General features: G+C 69.8%; 1 protein-coding gene across 3 annotated transcripts in view; it reads right to left on the minus strand.

The window, feature by feature from the left end:
- Positions 1-13,925, minus strand: part of MAP7D1 (MAP7 domain containing 1) — a 33,735-nt gene that overhangs the window by 9,427 nt on the left and 10,383 nt on the right. For all 3 annotated transcript variants that reach the window (XM_067533733.1, XM_067533734.1, XM_067533731.1), the window contains exons 2-5: positions 4,776-5,681; positions 4,285-4,353; positions 2,516-2,679; positions 1,817-1,931 (exon numbers count right to left, since the gene is read on the minus strand). In XM_067533733.1, the coding sequence (XP_067389834.1) occupies positions 1,817-1,931; positions 2,516-2,679; positions 4,285-4,353; positions 4,776-5,681 (1,254 nt within the window). The remainder of the gene's footprint in view (positions 1-1,816; positions 1,932-2,515; positions 2,680-4,284; positions 4,354-4,775; positions 5,682-13,925) is intronic.

Here is a 13,925-nt window from a genome sequence, read left to right on the forward strand (position 1 = left end):
GGGTCTCCTCTGCCAGGACCTGGTGGGCAGCGCTCCCGGGCCCTGTACAGCTGGGCCTGTGGCTCAGAAAGGGGTGGCTGCGAAAGCCAGCTTGGGGTCAAAGGGCGGCTCGCCTCCTCCGAATCCCAATCCTGCGGGGGCAGCGTCTCCGGCGCCAGCAGAGGGAGAGCGGCAGAGCGTGGATGGGAGGTGGGAGCCAGCAGCCGCTGGGCAGCGCAGGCGGGCAGCAGAGCGGGGTCCAGCGGCTGGGATGCAGCACTCCGCCCGGGGCTCCAGGGTGTTGCAAGTCTCCTCTTGGCGGAGCGCCCACGGGTAGGGCAGGCAGCCTCCCTGGAGGTACGGGCATCTCCCTTTGCCCAGATGCCAGGCGAGCCCGAGGGAGCAGACCTCCTGCAGGGGCGGGTGCATCCCGACGTCCCACTGGCCGCACGCAAGACCCCTGGCGGCAGGGTCGGGGTGGCAGGCAAGCTAAGTGACCAGGGCCGGAATGGCTGCGGAGCTGGTCCAAGATGCCCCAGGGGCTGCCCCACTGTGAGTGCACAGCCCCTCGGAGAATCGGGGCCAGGGCATCCCAAGCTGGGCTCCCGAGAACCAGGGGGCGGAGAGTCAGAGCGACGGGGCCCCCAGCTGGCTGGGTAGCTGAAGGCTGTTCGAGCACCTGGCAGAGTTTGGGCAGGGTCAGGTCGGGACCCTGCCTGGGCACCCAGCGCCATCGACGGGTCCCAGCAGAAACCAAACCAAACTCAGCCATCCACCCCAGCTCCCCTGGGAGCCCAGGGGTCCCCGCAAACGAGGCTTGGCCCAGCCAGCACGCACCCCCTCCGGCCCATGCCGCTGCCTGGCTCTCCAGCATCGCGGCCGGCGAAGAAAACCCCACACCCGTGGCCAGCGTGCAACTGAGGCAGAGACGCTGGAGCCTGCAGTCCCAGCTCGGAGCGGTGCGACCCGCCCCTGCCCTCCACTGCCCAGCGGCAATCACCGAAACGCCAGCACTGCCACACCTATGGTGCCGCCGGCGGGGGAACTGGGGCGATGCCTTTCCCCACCGTCAAAGAGGAGCTGATCCCAGGCGAGCCATGGCGCGGTCACGCCCCACGTCACTCTGCCCCACCGACCCGGAGCGGCGATGTACTCCCCCCACACAACCCCTGCTCAACCCCGTGCCCTGGGGCGGCGGTACAATCCTGGCCAGTGCCCGGCCCAGCTGGCTGCCAGGGGCTCCCTGGAAGGCGGAGCGAATGCGCCGGACGATGCTCTGCGCTGAGCCGTGCCAGCTCCCCCACGCAGAGCAGACATGCACCGCGCCCGGTCTCCACCAGGGCCATCGTGGGGACCGAGACGTGCTGCCGTTTGCGCTCGCGCCGGACGCCCAGAGAGGCAGAGACCGGCCGCCATGCCGACAACTGCACGTCCACAAACGACCGGCCGGGCCGACGTCACTTCCCTTCCCGCCCAGAGGGTGGTGGCAAGCTGCCCGGGACCGGCTACTGGAGACGGGGAGCGACCGGGCGCCAGCCGTCAGAGCCGCCCCCCCATGGACAGGACACCAGCCATCGACCCGACGGGCCGCACGGACACTGCGAACCCGCACACAGGGCTCCGAGAGCAACAGCCCTGCGCAGAGCGAGGGGGCAGGGGGGCACACTGCAGACCCACCCCGCCCCTCCCGCGGCCATTCGGTGGGTGAGGCCCGGCACAGCCGACTGCGGAGATTTCCTAGGACCCCCCCCCCCATCTCCTCTTTCATCTCCTCATGCCAGCGGGGGGCCCAGGCAGCTTGTACCCGACCACAGGCGCGTCTGAGCCCCCGACTCACCACCCTTGTGCCCGGGGGAGCTCTGGTGCAGCGCGCCAGCCCACGACCACCTCTGCTGCCGGATCTCGGCCCAGGTCTTCTTGGCTGACTTCTGGATGGCGGCTTCGTACCGCTCCTGCGAGAGAGGAGGGGGTGAGGGGCAGGGCCGGGGGGGGGAGCAGCAGCATCTCAGCACAAGGGCCTGGCCGGGAGGCAGGGGGGGCAGCATTAGGGACTGGGGCAAGGGACTGGCTCTGAAACTGGTGCCTGGGGAGGAGACGGAGCCATGACGTGGGCCCAAGCCAGAGCGAGCCGGGACAAGCGCCTCCCACTGGCTGCACCCAGCACTGCCAGGGCACGTGGAGAGAGGTGCAGGACATGGGTCTGTGGGGCGGGGGAGCAACTGGATGTGGGGGGTGCAGGTGCTTGGGGGAAGCGGGGGGGTTGAGGCACCAGCACATGCGGGGGGGGGGGGGTTGCAGGTGCACAGGGAAGGTGCAGGGGGGCTGGGGCTCCAGCACATGCGGGAGGTTGCAGGTGCATGGGGGTCGGGGGCACGCGGGGGGGAGGTGCAGCTGCCCGGGGGCTTGGGGGCTGGGGGGATTCTCCTAAGGGCTGCAGACTGTTTTCCCGCCCGGTTTGCGCCTGGAGATCTCGTCCCCAGGGGTGTTTTATCGGCCGACCAGCGGCTGCCCCTGCCCGGCCCATCCCCGCACCCACCTTGTTCTTCTCCAGCTTCTGCCTCTGCCGCTCCTCCAGGACGGCCCGGCGCTTCTCCGCCTTCAGCCTCTGCTCCTCTAGCCGCTTCCTGCGATCCTCCAGCTGCTTCTCTCGCAGCAGCTTGGCCTTCTCCTCCTTCTCCAGCCACAGCGCTCGCTTGGCGGCTGCCGAGAGAGAGGCCAGCAGTGAGGGGCCGGAGCCTGCAGCACCCGGCCAGCTGGGCCACAGGGGCAGGCTCGGCCTGGTTCCTGCCCAGGGACCTTGCTGGCTTTCCCAACACGCTCCGCACCCCAGGGCCAGGCAGGGCCCATGGGCCAGTTTGCACCATGCTAAAGGGGCGCACGGAGAATGGGGCTGCCCCATGGGACACCCACAGCCTGGCAGCAGCAAGGGAAAGGACACGGCCGGGCGTGGCCCCAAACCCCGGCTGGGGCAGAGGCCTTCGTTCTTCCATCTGCCCATTGCCACGGCCCCCAGGCTTCGCAGCGGGCCCTGGGTCGGGTGGCTGGGCTCAGAGTCTGCAGCTCCCCAAGTCACGGCAGTGCAGGGCCTCCAGCAACGCCCCTTCCCCCTGCTCCCAGCCCTGCCCCGTTCGCTGGAAATCTGCTCTGGACAAACAAAGCTGCCCACAGGCCCCGGCCCCTGGCCCAGAACCTCGGCCTCTGCCAGGCCACGCAGCGCAGGTCCCCGGAGCCAGCTGCCGCGGGAAGCACTCGGAGACCCAGCCCGAAGAGCTGCCTCCACAGCACATGGTGCAGGGCAGCGCCAGGGCACCTTGCCCACACTCTGCCCTGTCCACCCTGAGCCGCTCGGCTCCTGGGGCCAGCCAGTGCCAAGCACGACGGGGGTCCTCCACCTGGTCTGGCGCCCCGTCATGGCCCAAGGCGGATACAGCGAGGCAGGGCTGCCCGGGACACAGCCCTCAACACCACACTGCTGGCCACAGCACGACGGGCTTCTCCCCCGTCCGCCGGCCACCCGAGGGCTCGCTGGCGTGGCAGGGCCTGGGGCGCTGCCTGAGGACGGCTGGGAAGAGCTGGCACAGCACCTCTGCCCTCCCTCAGGGTCCCCCAGGCAGTGCTGGCGCGGGAAGCTTTACAGAGGCCCAGAGCTGGGGAGGGAGGGGACGCAGCGTTGCTGAGGGGGGGTCAGGTGCATGGAAGAGCCCGGCTCTGCCCCACAGGCAGAAGCCCCCAGCCCCCTCCCTGAGGCCGGTGGGCGTCAGGGGAGGGTTTGGGGCAGATGCACCCACAGCAGCGGCTCTGGGGCCAGGGCGCAGCTCAGCGCGGAGGGAGGAGTTTGGGGCCGGCACAAAAGGGAGCGGGAAGCCGGCCTGAAAAGCACATTCAGGGAAACAATGGGGGAATGAGGGTGGAAGTAGTTGGGAGACAAGGAGGCTGCTGTGTGGGGACGCGGGGGGCCCTGCAGCGCCACAGACAGACGCAGCACGAGGCCCTGGCTCGCTCGCAGGCGGGAACACTGCTCCTCGGGGCTGCCGGCCCCACACACTGCTGCCCCCCGCGCGGTGGGACTCGGGGGGGGGGGGGGGGGGTGACGACGACTGGCACAGCGAGGGGCCCTGTTTCGCAGACGTCCCCTTCACCAGCAGCCCCTGCGACTCCCCAGTGAACCAGCCTCCCCATTAACCCCGCACGGCTCCTCTCCTTGGGCGTCTTTATCCCGGCCCCGGCCCTGCAATGCCCCCCCCGCCGGCCGCTCCCCCCAGCTCCGCTCTGCCAGGGGCCACACCAGCCACCCTGGCTCCTCACCCAGGTATTTGGCTCGCTCCTCCCGCCGCTCCTTGGCCTGCCTCTGCCTCGCTTCGGCTTTCTGGGCACCTGGGGGAGAGGAGAGAAAATCTGCTCAGCACAGGGCCCTGCACCGGCCCCGGGGCTCCGAGCCGGCCCCGCCCCGCAGCCGCAGCCCTCCGGCCTCCCTGCCCCGGGCGAGCGCCCTCAGCCAAGAGCCGGAGCCCAGCATGAGAGCACACGCAGCTGCTGGGCCACGAGCCCCCGCCGGCCAGGACGCTCCCGCTATTTCTGGGCCCCACGCCCGCCCCAGTCCCCGGCTAGCCTGCGGAGTCCCCTGGCTGGGTCAGCTGGCTGCAGGAGCCCCACGGGATGGGGAGGCCTCACATAGGGGCCCCCAGGTTGTCCCAGCCCCTGCTCTGGGCCTGTCCGCCAAGCAGGAATTGCCCCAGCGCGGGGGACAGGACAGGAGGTACCCCGGGCGCTGCGCTGGCCTGACACAAGACACGCACCTTTCTCGGGCCTGGGGCTGCCGGCCGCAGCAGGGGACAGCCCGTCGCTCTTGGGGGGCAGCGCTTCTCTGGGGGGGGTGGCTGCAGCTGGGAAAAGCCGGGCATTTCCTGCTGCGCTCTTTGCTCCTGTAGGGGTCCTTTCCACAGGGGCAACCACTGGGGCTGGCTGGTCTCCCTGGTGGGGCAGGGCTTCTCCTGCAGGTCGGGGGGCAGCGGCAGAGGCTGGCTGGTCTCCCCGGTGGGGCAGAGCTTCTCCTGCAGGCTGGGGGGCAGAGGCTGGCTGATCTCCCTGGGAGGGCAGGGCTTCTCCTGCAGGTGGGGGGACAGCGGCAGTGGCTGGCTGGTCTCCTTGGGGAGCCAGGGCTTCTCCTGCAGGTGGGGGGGCAGCAGCTTCTCCTGCAGGTCGGGGGGCAGCGGCAGTGGCTGGCCGGTCTCCCTGGTGGGGCAGGGCTTCTCCTGCAGGTCGGGGGGCAGCAGCTTCTCCTGCAGGTCGGGGGGCAGAGGCTGGCTGGTCTCCCCGGTGGGGCAGAGCTTCCCCTGCAGGCTGGGGGGCAGAGGCTGGCCGGTCTCCCTGGTGGGGCAGGGCTTCTCCTGCAGGTGGGGGGACAGCAGCTTCTCCTGCAGGTGGGGGGACAGCGGCAGTGGCTGGCTGGTCTCCCTGGGAGGGCAGGGCTTCTCCTGCAGGTGGGGGGGCAGAGGCTGGCTGGTCTCCCAGAGGGGTCACTGGAGCAGGGGAGAGCTGGTTGCGCCGGGGGGAAAGGCTCTTTCCCGTAGGGGTCACTGCGGGAGGGGCAGGCCAGTCACTCCTGGGGGGCAGGGTGTCTCCTGCAGGTGGGGGGGCAGCGGCAGGTGCTGGCTGGTCACTCCCGGGGGGGACGCTCGGCCGGGGAGGGGTTGCTGCATTGGCTGAAATACAGAAGCGGAAGAGAACAAGGTCATTCCCGCGCCAAGAGCCCAGGCCGGATCTCAAGCCACGAGGGAGCTGGGCTGGGGGGGTCCCCATGCCACAGCCCCACCCGCCTGCCCACACCCCCCCCACGGCGCCGGCCAGGGGCGTCACGCAGCAGCCAGCCCTGTCATCTGCACGGGGCAGCATTCGGGGGCCAGGCCCAGCAAAGCCCGGGGTGCTCAGTGGCCAGACAAGGCTGTCCTGGCATCGGGCTGGCTCCCAGGGGCACTGGGCCAGGCCGGCAGGGAGGCCGGTTGGTGCTGCCTACCCAACGGCCAGGGACGATTTTAGCCTTCGAACAAGAGCCGAGGGGGGACCTGAGAAGCGGCACCGAAAGCTGCTGGCTCCCGCGCAAGCACCGGGCCTGTGGCCTGCGCCCCCTCCCCTTCCCCAGCTCCCCGGGCACCTCTCTCCACCCTGCCAGGCGGGGGCAGCCCCAGGGACCCCCATGCTTCTCACACAAGGGCTACCCCAGGCTTGCGCTCACAGCCCAGCAGAGGGGGCCGGGCCTCAAACCCCCGGTCACCCCCAGGAGTGGGGCAGGGCGGATTTCGGGACAAGACGGCCACATACCAGGACAGGAGGTGGCCAAAGCGACTTAGTGGGGCGGCTAGGGGGACCCCAGCCAGCCCAGCCCCCTGGGAGCGAGCCTGGCCCACACCCCGTGGCAGTTTCCACCCCACCTGGCCTGTGCCCTGCCCCACAGCCCCGTGGGACTGCGATGCGCAGGGGGCACCTGGAGCAGAACCAGAGACCGTGGGAGACAAAGCCCCCGGCACCCACCCCTGCAGGAGCTGGGGCAGCCCGAGTAGCCAAGGGGTGAGTCGGAGGGGGGGGGCAGGAAGGAAGCGAAGGGGGCCTGGGTGCGGGAAACCAGGCGCTTGCTCCCAAGGGCTGCATGGACAGCATCCCCGCATCGGCACGGCCAGCGCTGACCCAGAGGGAAGGGTGGGGGTCAGAGCCACTGCTGGGGGGTGGGAATCAGAGAGGCCCTGCTGCCCCAGGCAGACGGGAGGGCCCTGCCGGAGGCTCGACCTCGCCAGCTGCAGACACTGGCCTCCGAGGGGACAGGAATGACCCCCAAGGGCAGCACTGGCCAACAGGGCATCGCAGGGCCTGGGTCCCACCGGCCCTGCTCAGCCCCCCCATACAGCTGTGTCCCCCCCAGACGGCAGAGCCCCACGGCGCTCAGCAGTCACTCACGCGCCCCGCCAGTCACACAGCCCCATGCTCCAGGTGCCAGGCACGGCGCGTCCCGCCGGCCCGCTCTCTCAACGCACAGAGCCCCCGTCTGCGAGGGCCTGCCCAGCCAGGCACTGCCAGCCGGCAGGGCACAAAGCCCTCCTGTGTCCCGGGGGGCAGCTGCCTGCCCTGCTCCCAGAACCCAGCCTGCCCCTTTGCAAGTGAAGGGTTCCCAGGTGGGGCAGGGGAGGGCCGGGGGTGGGACAGACTGCGCAGCAGCAGGCAGGACCCCCAAAGAACAGCCCCCGGCCAGCCCGGGGTGCAGCGCCCCATCCTGTCCTGTCCCAGGGCTGGAGAGGGAGCCGCCCTTCCCCACCAGCTGATGAAAGCAGGGCAGTGACGTCCCCCTACGTAACCAGGCCAGCGAGAGCCAAGCGCCCGGCACACAGCCATGAACTAATGCTGCAAGAATGTCCCCGTGCGGCCGTCGCATCTCCAGCCCCCGGGCCGCCCAGCGCCTCCCGCACCCACAGGAAGCGACGGATGGGATCCGGCCCGACGCCAGGCCTCTCCCAGTCCAGGGCCAGCGAGACAAAGCTGGGGCAAGCCCCCCCACTACAGGGTCGCCGGGGGTCAGCAGAGAACTGGGGCTGACCCCGGCCACAGCAGGGAGCGTGCGGAGAGGGCAGCTCAGAGCCCGTGGCAGAGCCGGCTCGCTCAGCTCCGGTCCCGCTACTGACGAGCTGGGGGTCGGGACTAAGGGGCACCGCTGTGCCTGGGGGAGCCTGGACCCCAGAGGTCACCCGTAGCTCGGGTGCCACGACTCGTTTGCCGCCTGGGGCTCGGGACACTTCCCCCTTCGCTGGAGGAGCCCGGGGCCCCTGCCCGCTGACACCCCCAGACACGGGTGAGGGGAACCCCCCCCCGCTGCAGCAGGCGCCCACCTTTGGCAAGCGCGTCCCCTGGGGTGCAGTTTATTCCAGCCCCGGCACCAGGGCTGCCAGGCAGGGATGAATAACACCAGCCCGTGGGGCAGGGCCTGGGTCCCGGGGTGCTGCATTGGGGTGTCACTCCGGAGCACCCACACGGGGAGGCGCCCTTTGGGGGGGGTCAATCCAAGCCTGCGGGGGACAGACCAGAAACACGGGCAGGAGGCGCTGGGCAGAGCCGTGCTGGAGCAGACGGGGCCAAGGAGTCGCTGGGCTCTGCTGGGGCCTGGCACTGGGCCGGGCCAGGCCTGCTGGGCATGGGGCTCCCCCGCATGGGCCTGCAAGAGCGAGGGGTGGGCAGGGCCCAGAGCAACAGCAGGGCCACGTCGTTATCCGCCCTCACCCCTCTCCCTGCCCCACAGCGAGCCCCTGTGCTCCTGCAGGCAGAGGGCCCGGGGCGCGGCTGAGCCTGGCACCGGCCCCCGCGGAGGAGGGGGTGCTTGGGGAATGGGGTCGCCTGCAAACCCTACTCGGTCAGCCTGGGCCCTGGAGCCAGCAGCTGGCCGGGCGGGGAGCAGGGCCGCATCCCCGTGGGGCAGCGTGGAAAGGGGCAGGAGACCGGCGCATGCACACGGGGCAGGGACCCCAGCTGCTGGGAGTGCAGCCTGAATGCCAGGCCCCAAAGCATCCCTGCAGAGAGGAGTCAGACAGACGGGACAGACACACAGAAGCAGCTCTGCCGACGCCCCTCCCCCCGGACAAACCAGCACCCTTGGCTGGCCCCTGCTCCCAGGACACACCCCTCGGTGACACGGACAAGGGGAAAAGTGCGTCCAGCCCTTGGGCCGAGCGGACACCGCTCACCAGGCCGGCCCACGCAGCAGCTCGCCACACGCCCCTGCCACGGCAGCGCGGGCCAGGAGTGGGCAACAGCTGGGCAGGTTGGGAGGGGCCAGGATCCCACAGATTGGGGGCTGAGGGGACTTGTGATGCCGTGGGGAAAAAGACTGGTCCCTGGTGGGACCCGGCCGCGACCGGGAAGAGCGTGATGGCTCCCGGCCGAGTGAAGGCCCCAGAACGCCCCAGGGAAAGGGGCTGTCCGTGGCTGGTCCCTTGCTCCCCACACCTCTCCCTCTGTCCCTGTCCCCCCCCCCCCGAAGACTCGGGCGGTTTCCATGGCAGTCAGGGGGCCGAGGACCCCGTGTTAACCCCCTCCCGGCCGAGACGAGGCAAAGCCACCCCCGCGGCGCTGGTGCCTAGAGCTCTGCTCCGGGACTGGCTCGGTTCTGCTTCGTGCAGGCAGCCGCAGGGCCCTCGCTTCCCCGCCTGGGCTCTCCCCTCTTGCCCCAGAGCTCAGCTGGGGCAGGACAGCCAGCACCGGCCCCCCCAGGCGGGAGGGGGAGCCAGACGGGCTCCCCCAGCACAGGACCCGTCCAGCCACACAGAGCTGTCACCTCAGGAATGGCTGCCTCTGCGTGGGGTTGGAGTGGGGGCCCGGGCAGAGCTGGGGGAAGGGAGGGAGTCGGTCCTACCCCCCCACGCGCCATCTCCTGCTGCGACACTGGAGTTCATGGTTAGGGAGTTGGGGGGGGGGGGGGGTGCTGGGTTCTGGGGCGGGAAGATCAGTGACTGATTCTGCTTTGCTCCAGCGCGCTGGCCTGGCCCCAGCACGTCCAACCAGCCTCCCTGCCCAGGGACGTCCCCGACCCCCAGAACCACCCCCGCGGCTCACTTGCCATTTCCCCACTCCCCCCGGCCCACCCTGGCACGCTGCCTCTGCCAGGACTTGCTCATGCAGGTGCCTCCCCTGCCAGGCGGCTCCCTCGGCAGCGGGGGCGCGTCCCACAGAGGATCAAAGGGGTGTCAGCGCTGGCGTCACAGCACCCGGTTCCCAGCACCGCTGCAGCACAGGCAGTGGGAGCTGCACCCGGAGAATCGGGGCCTGGGCTGGGCCAGGTTCTCACACAGCTCTGGGCTGGACGTGCAGTGCTCAGCACCCCTCCACGGGGCTGGATTCCCACAGGGCTCCGCTCGCAGCCAGACGCCCAGGCCCCAGCTGCTCCACCGGGGGACACAGGATCTCCGGAGAACCCAGCTCCCACTGTGAGCCCAGCGGGGCAGCCAGACCTACGGCCCCTGCTTGCCGTGGGGTAGAAAACCCCCCACAATGTGATGCCAGGCCGGGGGTCCCCGTGGCTGCACTAGGTTCTCCAGCTGTTGTTTCACCCCAGGTGCTTTGGTAGGTTTAAAAGTGACACATCCCAACCCCCGGGGGTCCATGGGGGCTGCCCCCGTTGCTCCTCTCCCTCTAAGCACCAGGGCCCGGCTGGGGCACCCCGGCTCGGCTCTGGCAGGATTTGGGCCTGGGGACGGCTGCCCAGGCAGCGGGATCCCCAGCCACGCCAGACACAGCTCATGGTGCGGTTTCCTTCCCTGCCCCTGCTCAAACAGTGCAAGCGCTCGGCTGCCCCGGCCCGGTACGGAGCAGCAGGCAGCGCCGCGGGAGAGGAGAGCCAGAACGTGCTCCCAGGGCAACACAGCTGAGGGGCGCAGGCCCCCGCTCACCCATTCGCCAGGGCCGGGGCCAAAGGAGGAGAGGGAGGAAACTACCAGTACGTGGAGACGTCTGGGGAAGGGCGTGTGACCGTTCTCCACGTCCAGGGCTGCCAGCTCAGAGGGGCTCGCTCGCTCACACACAGGCTGGCCCGGAGAACACGCCTGCCAGGCCACGCACAGCACCGGAGCCGGCCCGCCCCTCGGACAGCGGCTACGCAATAATCACCTGGACTAAAACCAGCAGGGAGCAGCAGGAAACGCCAGCCACGCCCCCCCCACCTGCCCAGCTCAGTGAACGCTGCAGCGAGGGGCAGGAGACCCAGCCCCGGCAGCCGTGTGCAGGCAGGGGGAGGTCACTCCAGGGCGGCCCGATCTCATCCTTGGCGCCATTCGTCTCCTCCCCACCTGGTGTGCCTGCAGCCAAAGGCCCAGCCAGTGCCAAGCCCTCCCCTGGCCCCGGGGGCAGCGCGCGGGGGAAATGTGGTGTGCACACTAGACATCAGAGCGGCGGTGCCAGCGTTGGCCAGTCATGGTGCTGGGAGACGCCGCTGCCCCTGCCCCATGGGGCCCCAGCCCCTGAGCACCTCCCTCCCCTCATCTGGCCTGGGATCCCATGAACCCCAAAGAGCGTGCCCAGGACGGGATGGGGATGCAGCCAATAGAAGCCAGGCCCTGGTGGAATCAAAGGCCCCAGAGCAGCTCTGCCTGCACCCCAAGACGGGCCCGAGACGGACAATGCAGGGGCTGTATAAACAAGAGCCCCGCTCCCCGCCCTGCCTCAGGACAGGAGAGAAAACCCAACACCCAGGGACCAGCCCTGGCTAGCTCCCGATGGCAGGGCCGGGGCTGCCAGGCCAGGATGGTTCCCTCTGCTGTCTTGGCACTTTGGCTTCAAAGGCAGCAAGCTGCAAGTCGCCAGGGCCAGAGCGCTGCTGGGTCCTGGACAGGGTCCTTGGGGATACAGAGGGTGTGGGGCTGTGCCGCACACGGCCGGGGCTAGCTCTGTGAAGCCACGGTGGGTGGACTCAGTTACAGTCTCCTTGGCAGCCCCAGAGCCCAGCTGGTCAGAGACGCTGGCGGGGACAGGGAGGGAGCCGCAGCAGCTGCCTGCATTGGGTATTCGGAGCCGCCATTCCCAGCCCATGCTGGTACCCACCCAGGCACAGATGCTGGGGAGCCAGAGCCTTGTCTACCCTACAGCTCCCATGGGGACCTGCACCCCTGGGGGACGGCCAGCCAGAAAGCCCCCTCCCCTGCACAGCTCAGTCTTGGGGCAAGAGCTCTCCAGCCAGCCCCACATGCCCCCGCAGAGCCAGCCCTGCCCTGCATAGATCCAGGGGGACGCTGGCTCTGCGGACACAGGAACCAGGGTCCTGGCCTGTCCCTCGGCGTGGGGCCATCACTGCACTGAGTGCCATGGCCCGTCGCGCCGCGCAGCCTCCAGACTGTACGAGGCAGGGGGGGGCGTCTCCCACCCGCCTCTCCTCCAACCAAGGGGCCCCTCAGCTTTCACAAGCTGCCCCGGGAAGCAGCTGCGGGGCCCAGTTGCTCTGAGGAGCGGCTGGAGAAGCCGGTGCTCAGGGGAGCAGGATGGCGGGGGGCTTCTCCCCAGAGGTGGCCGCATGGCCAGGCCAGCCCCGCAGTCACCGGTGAGAGCACAATTCTCCCTGCAATGGGCCCGTGGGAAGGGCTGCCCTCCCTCACCACTGTCCCCTCGGGGAGCCTGCCCTCTGTGCCAGAGGCGACAGGAAACTGGCACCAGGACGGCCGTGGCAAGAGGATGCCACCTGACCACCACCGTGGGGCCCATGCCAGAACCACGTGTCCTAGCTCCCACCCCCCATGATCAAACTGCTCCCGCTAGGGCTTGGCCCGTCATTTGAATGATGGGGGGAGCAAAGGCTGAGACACAGACGGGGGCTCCAGCCGGCTCCCAGCTGCCCCCAGCCCAGCAGGTCAAGGCTCACAGCTCCGAGGGGCACGGTGGAAAAGCCGCCAGTGACACGCCCCCTTCCCCCAACATGCCCCCCACCCGTGTCCCCTACCGCAGCCTGCACGGCCCCCTCCCTCCCCAGCGCACACCACACCAGCTTTGCAGCTCCCACCGGGAGGCATCCTGGCAGCTGGGCCCAGCCCGCCAGCCGCGGCCAGGGCGGCCCGTGCCAGGGGTGGGCATCCAGCGGCTGGAGGGGGAAAGGAGCTGAAGGCCCCAGGTTGGAGCTGGTAGCCCCCTGGGCTCTTGGCTGTCTGGCCAGGACAAGCTGTGCCGTGTAACAGCTGCCCAGCCCTCTGCCCGCAGCACCAGGCCCTCCATGCCAGCACAGCAATGCCCGGCAGCGTGACCGTGCGTGGGGCGGGCAGGCTGGAGAACAGTGGAGTCCCCCAGGCCGGGACTGGCTGCGCCCCACACGCCAGGGGGCTCCTGTGTTGCAATCCTGGCGGACGCTGCACATGGCGCAGACCAGCTTGGCTGCTCCAACGGGTTAGACACCCGCGTGTTTCCGCAGCTCCCGTCTGACCTGTCCTGATTCCCCGAGCCCTCCCGCCGGCAGGGACCCGGCCTGCAGAGAACCAGGCGCCAGCGCTTCTCAGAGAAGTGGCCAGCCCAGCACGGGCCTACTGCATGCAGGCGGGGGGGGGGCATGGACAGAGCGGCCCTCCACGGCCGAACCAGAGATTCTCTGAGACGCAGCCGGGTCCCACCCGGGGCCCACAGCCGCCAGCTGAGTGAAAGCATCAAGCCCAAGATGATGCCTCAGAACAGCTGGCAATTCTCTGCCAGCTCCGCAAAGCTACCCAGGGCAAGGCCGGGGCATGGGCGAGCCAGGAGGGCACATTTAAGTGTGCGGGGCAGGGCCTGGTGACGGGCCCTTCGCTGGGGTAGGGGAGCAGCAGCTATGCGGGGGGAGGGCACACCGGCCCGTGGTGCAATGTGGGGGGTCCCTGGGTTTCCAGCACAGAAACACGCTGGAGTCCCTGCCTGACACCGAGACCAGGGTGCCCCACACACAGATTCCCCTTCAGGCCTCTTGGACCTACAGCCAAACCTCTGTGGGCTGCCGGATCAGCAGGCTGGGCGGGGTCCCTGGAGGGGAACCCCCCAGGAAAGCCCAGGCAGTGCATTGGGGGGGGCAGGCTGGGGGGACGCAGTCGGGGTGCTCTCCCCTCACAGCCACTGCTGAACCCACTGCACCACGCTGCCATACAGGCCACGGGCGAGATAACACGTAGGGCAGGGACCAGGCTGCGGGTGCCCATTAGGGACCTGCCATTCCCTCACTTTCAGCTCAACCTCCCTTAGAGCCCAAGGAGAACAGGCCGGGGGGGGGGGGGGGGGGGGATTCCTGGCCCCCCAACAGCACCTGACACTGCAGAGAGCTCCCCTCCCCTCCCCTCCCAGCGGGCAGGGCAGGGCGTCAGCGAGGCAATGCCAGCCGGAGAAAACCACCCTCTTGCTGGGGTAGCAAGGCAGAGCCATCAGGGCCCAGCGAGGCCATCTCCCCGGCCAGGCCAGACCCTTCTTGCCGCCCGTGG

The sequence above is a fragment of the Emydura macquarii genome, unplaced genomic scaffold (assembly GCF_026122565.2).
Source record: "Emydura macquarii macquarii isolate MOO-44397 ecotype Brisbane River unplaced genomic scaffold, CSIRO-AGI_Emac_v2 contig_3348, whole genome shotgun sequence".
NCBI classification, from domain to species: Eukaryota; Metazoa; Chordata; order Testudines; family Chelidae; genus Emydura; species Emydura macquarii.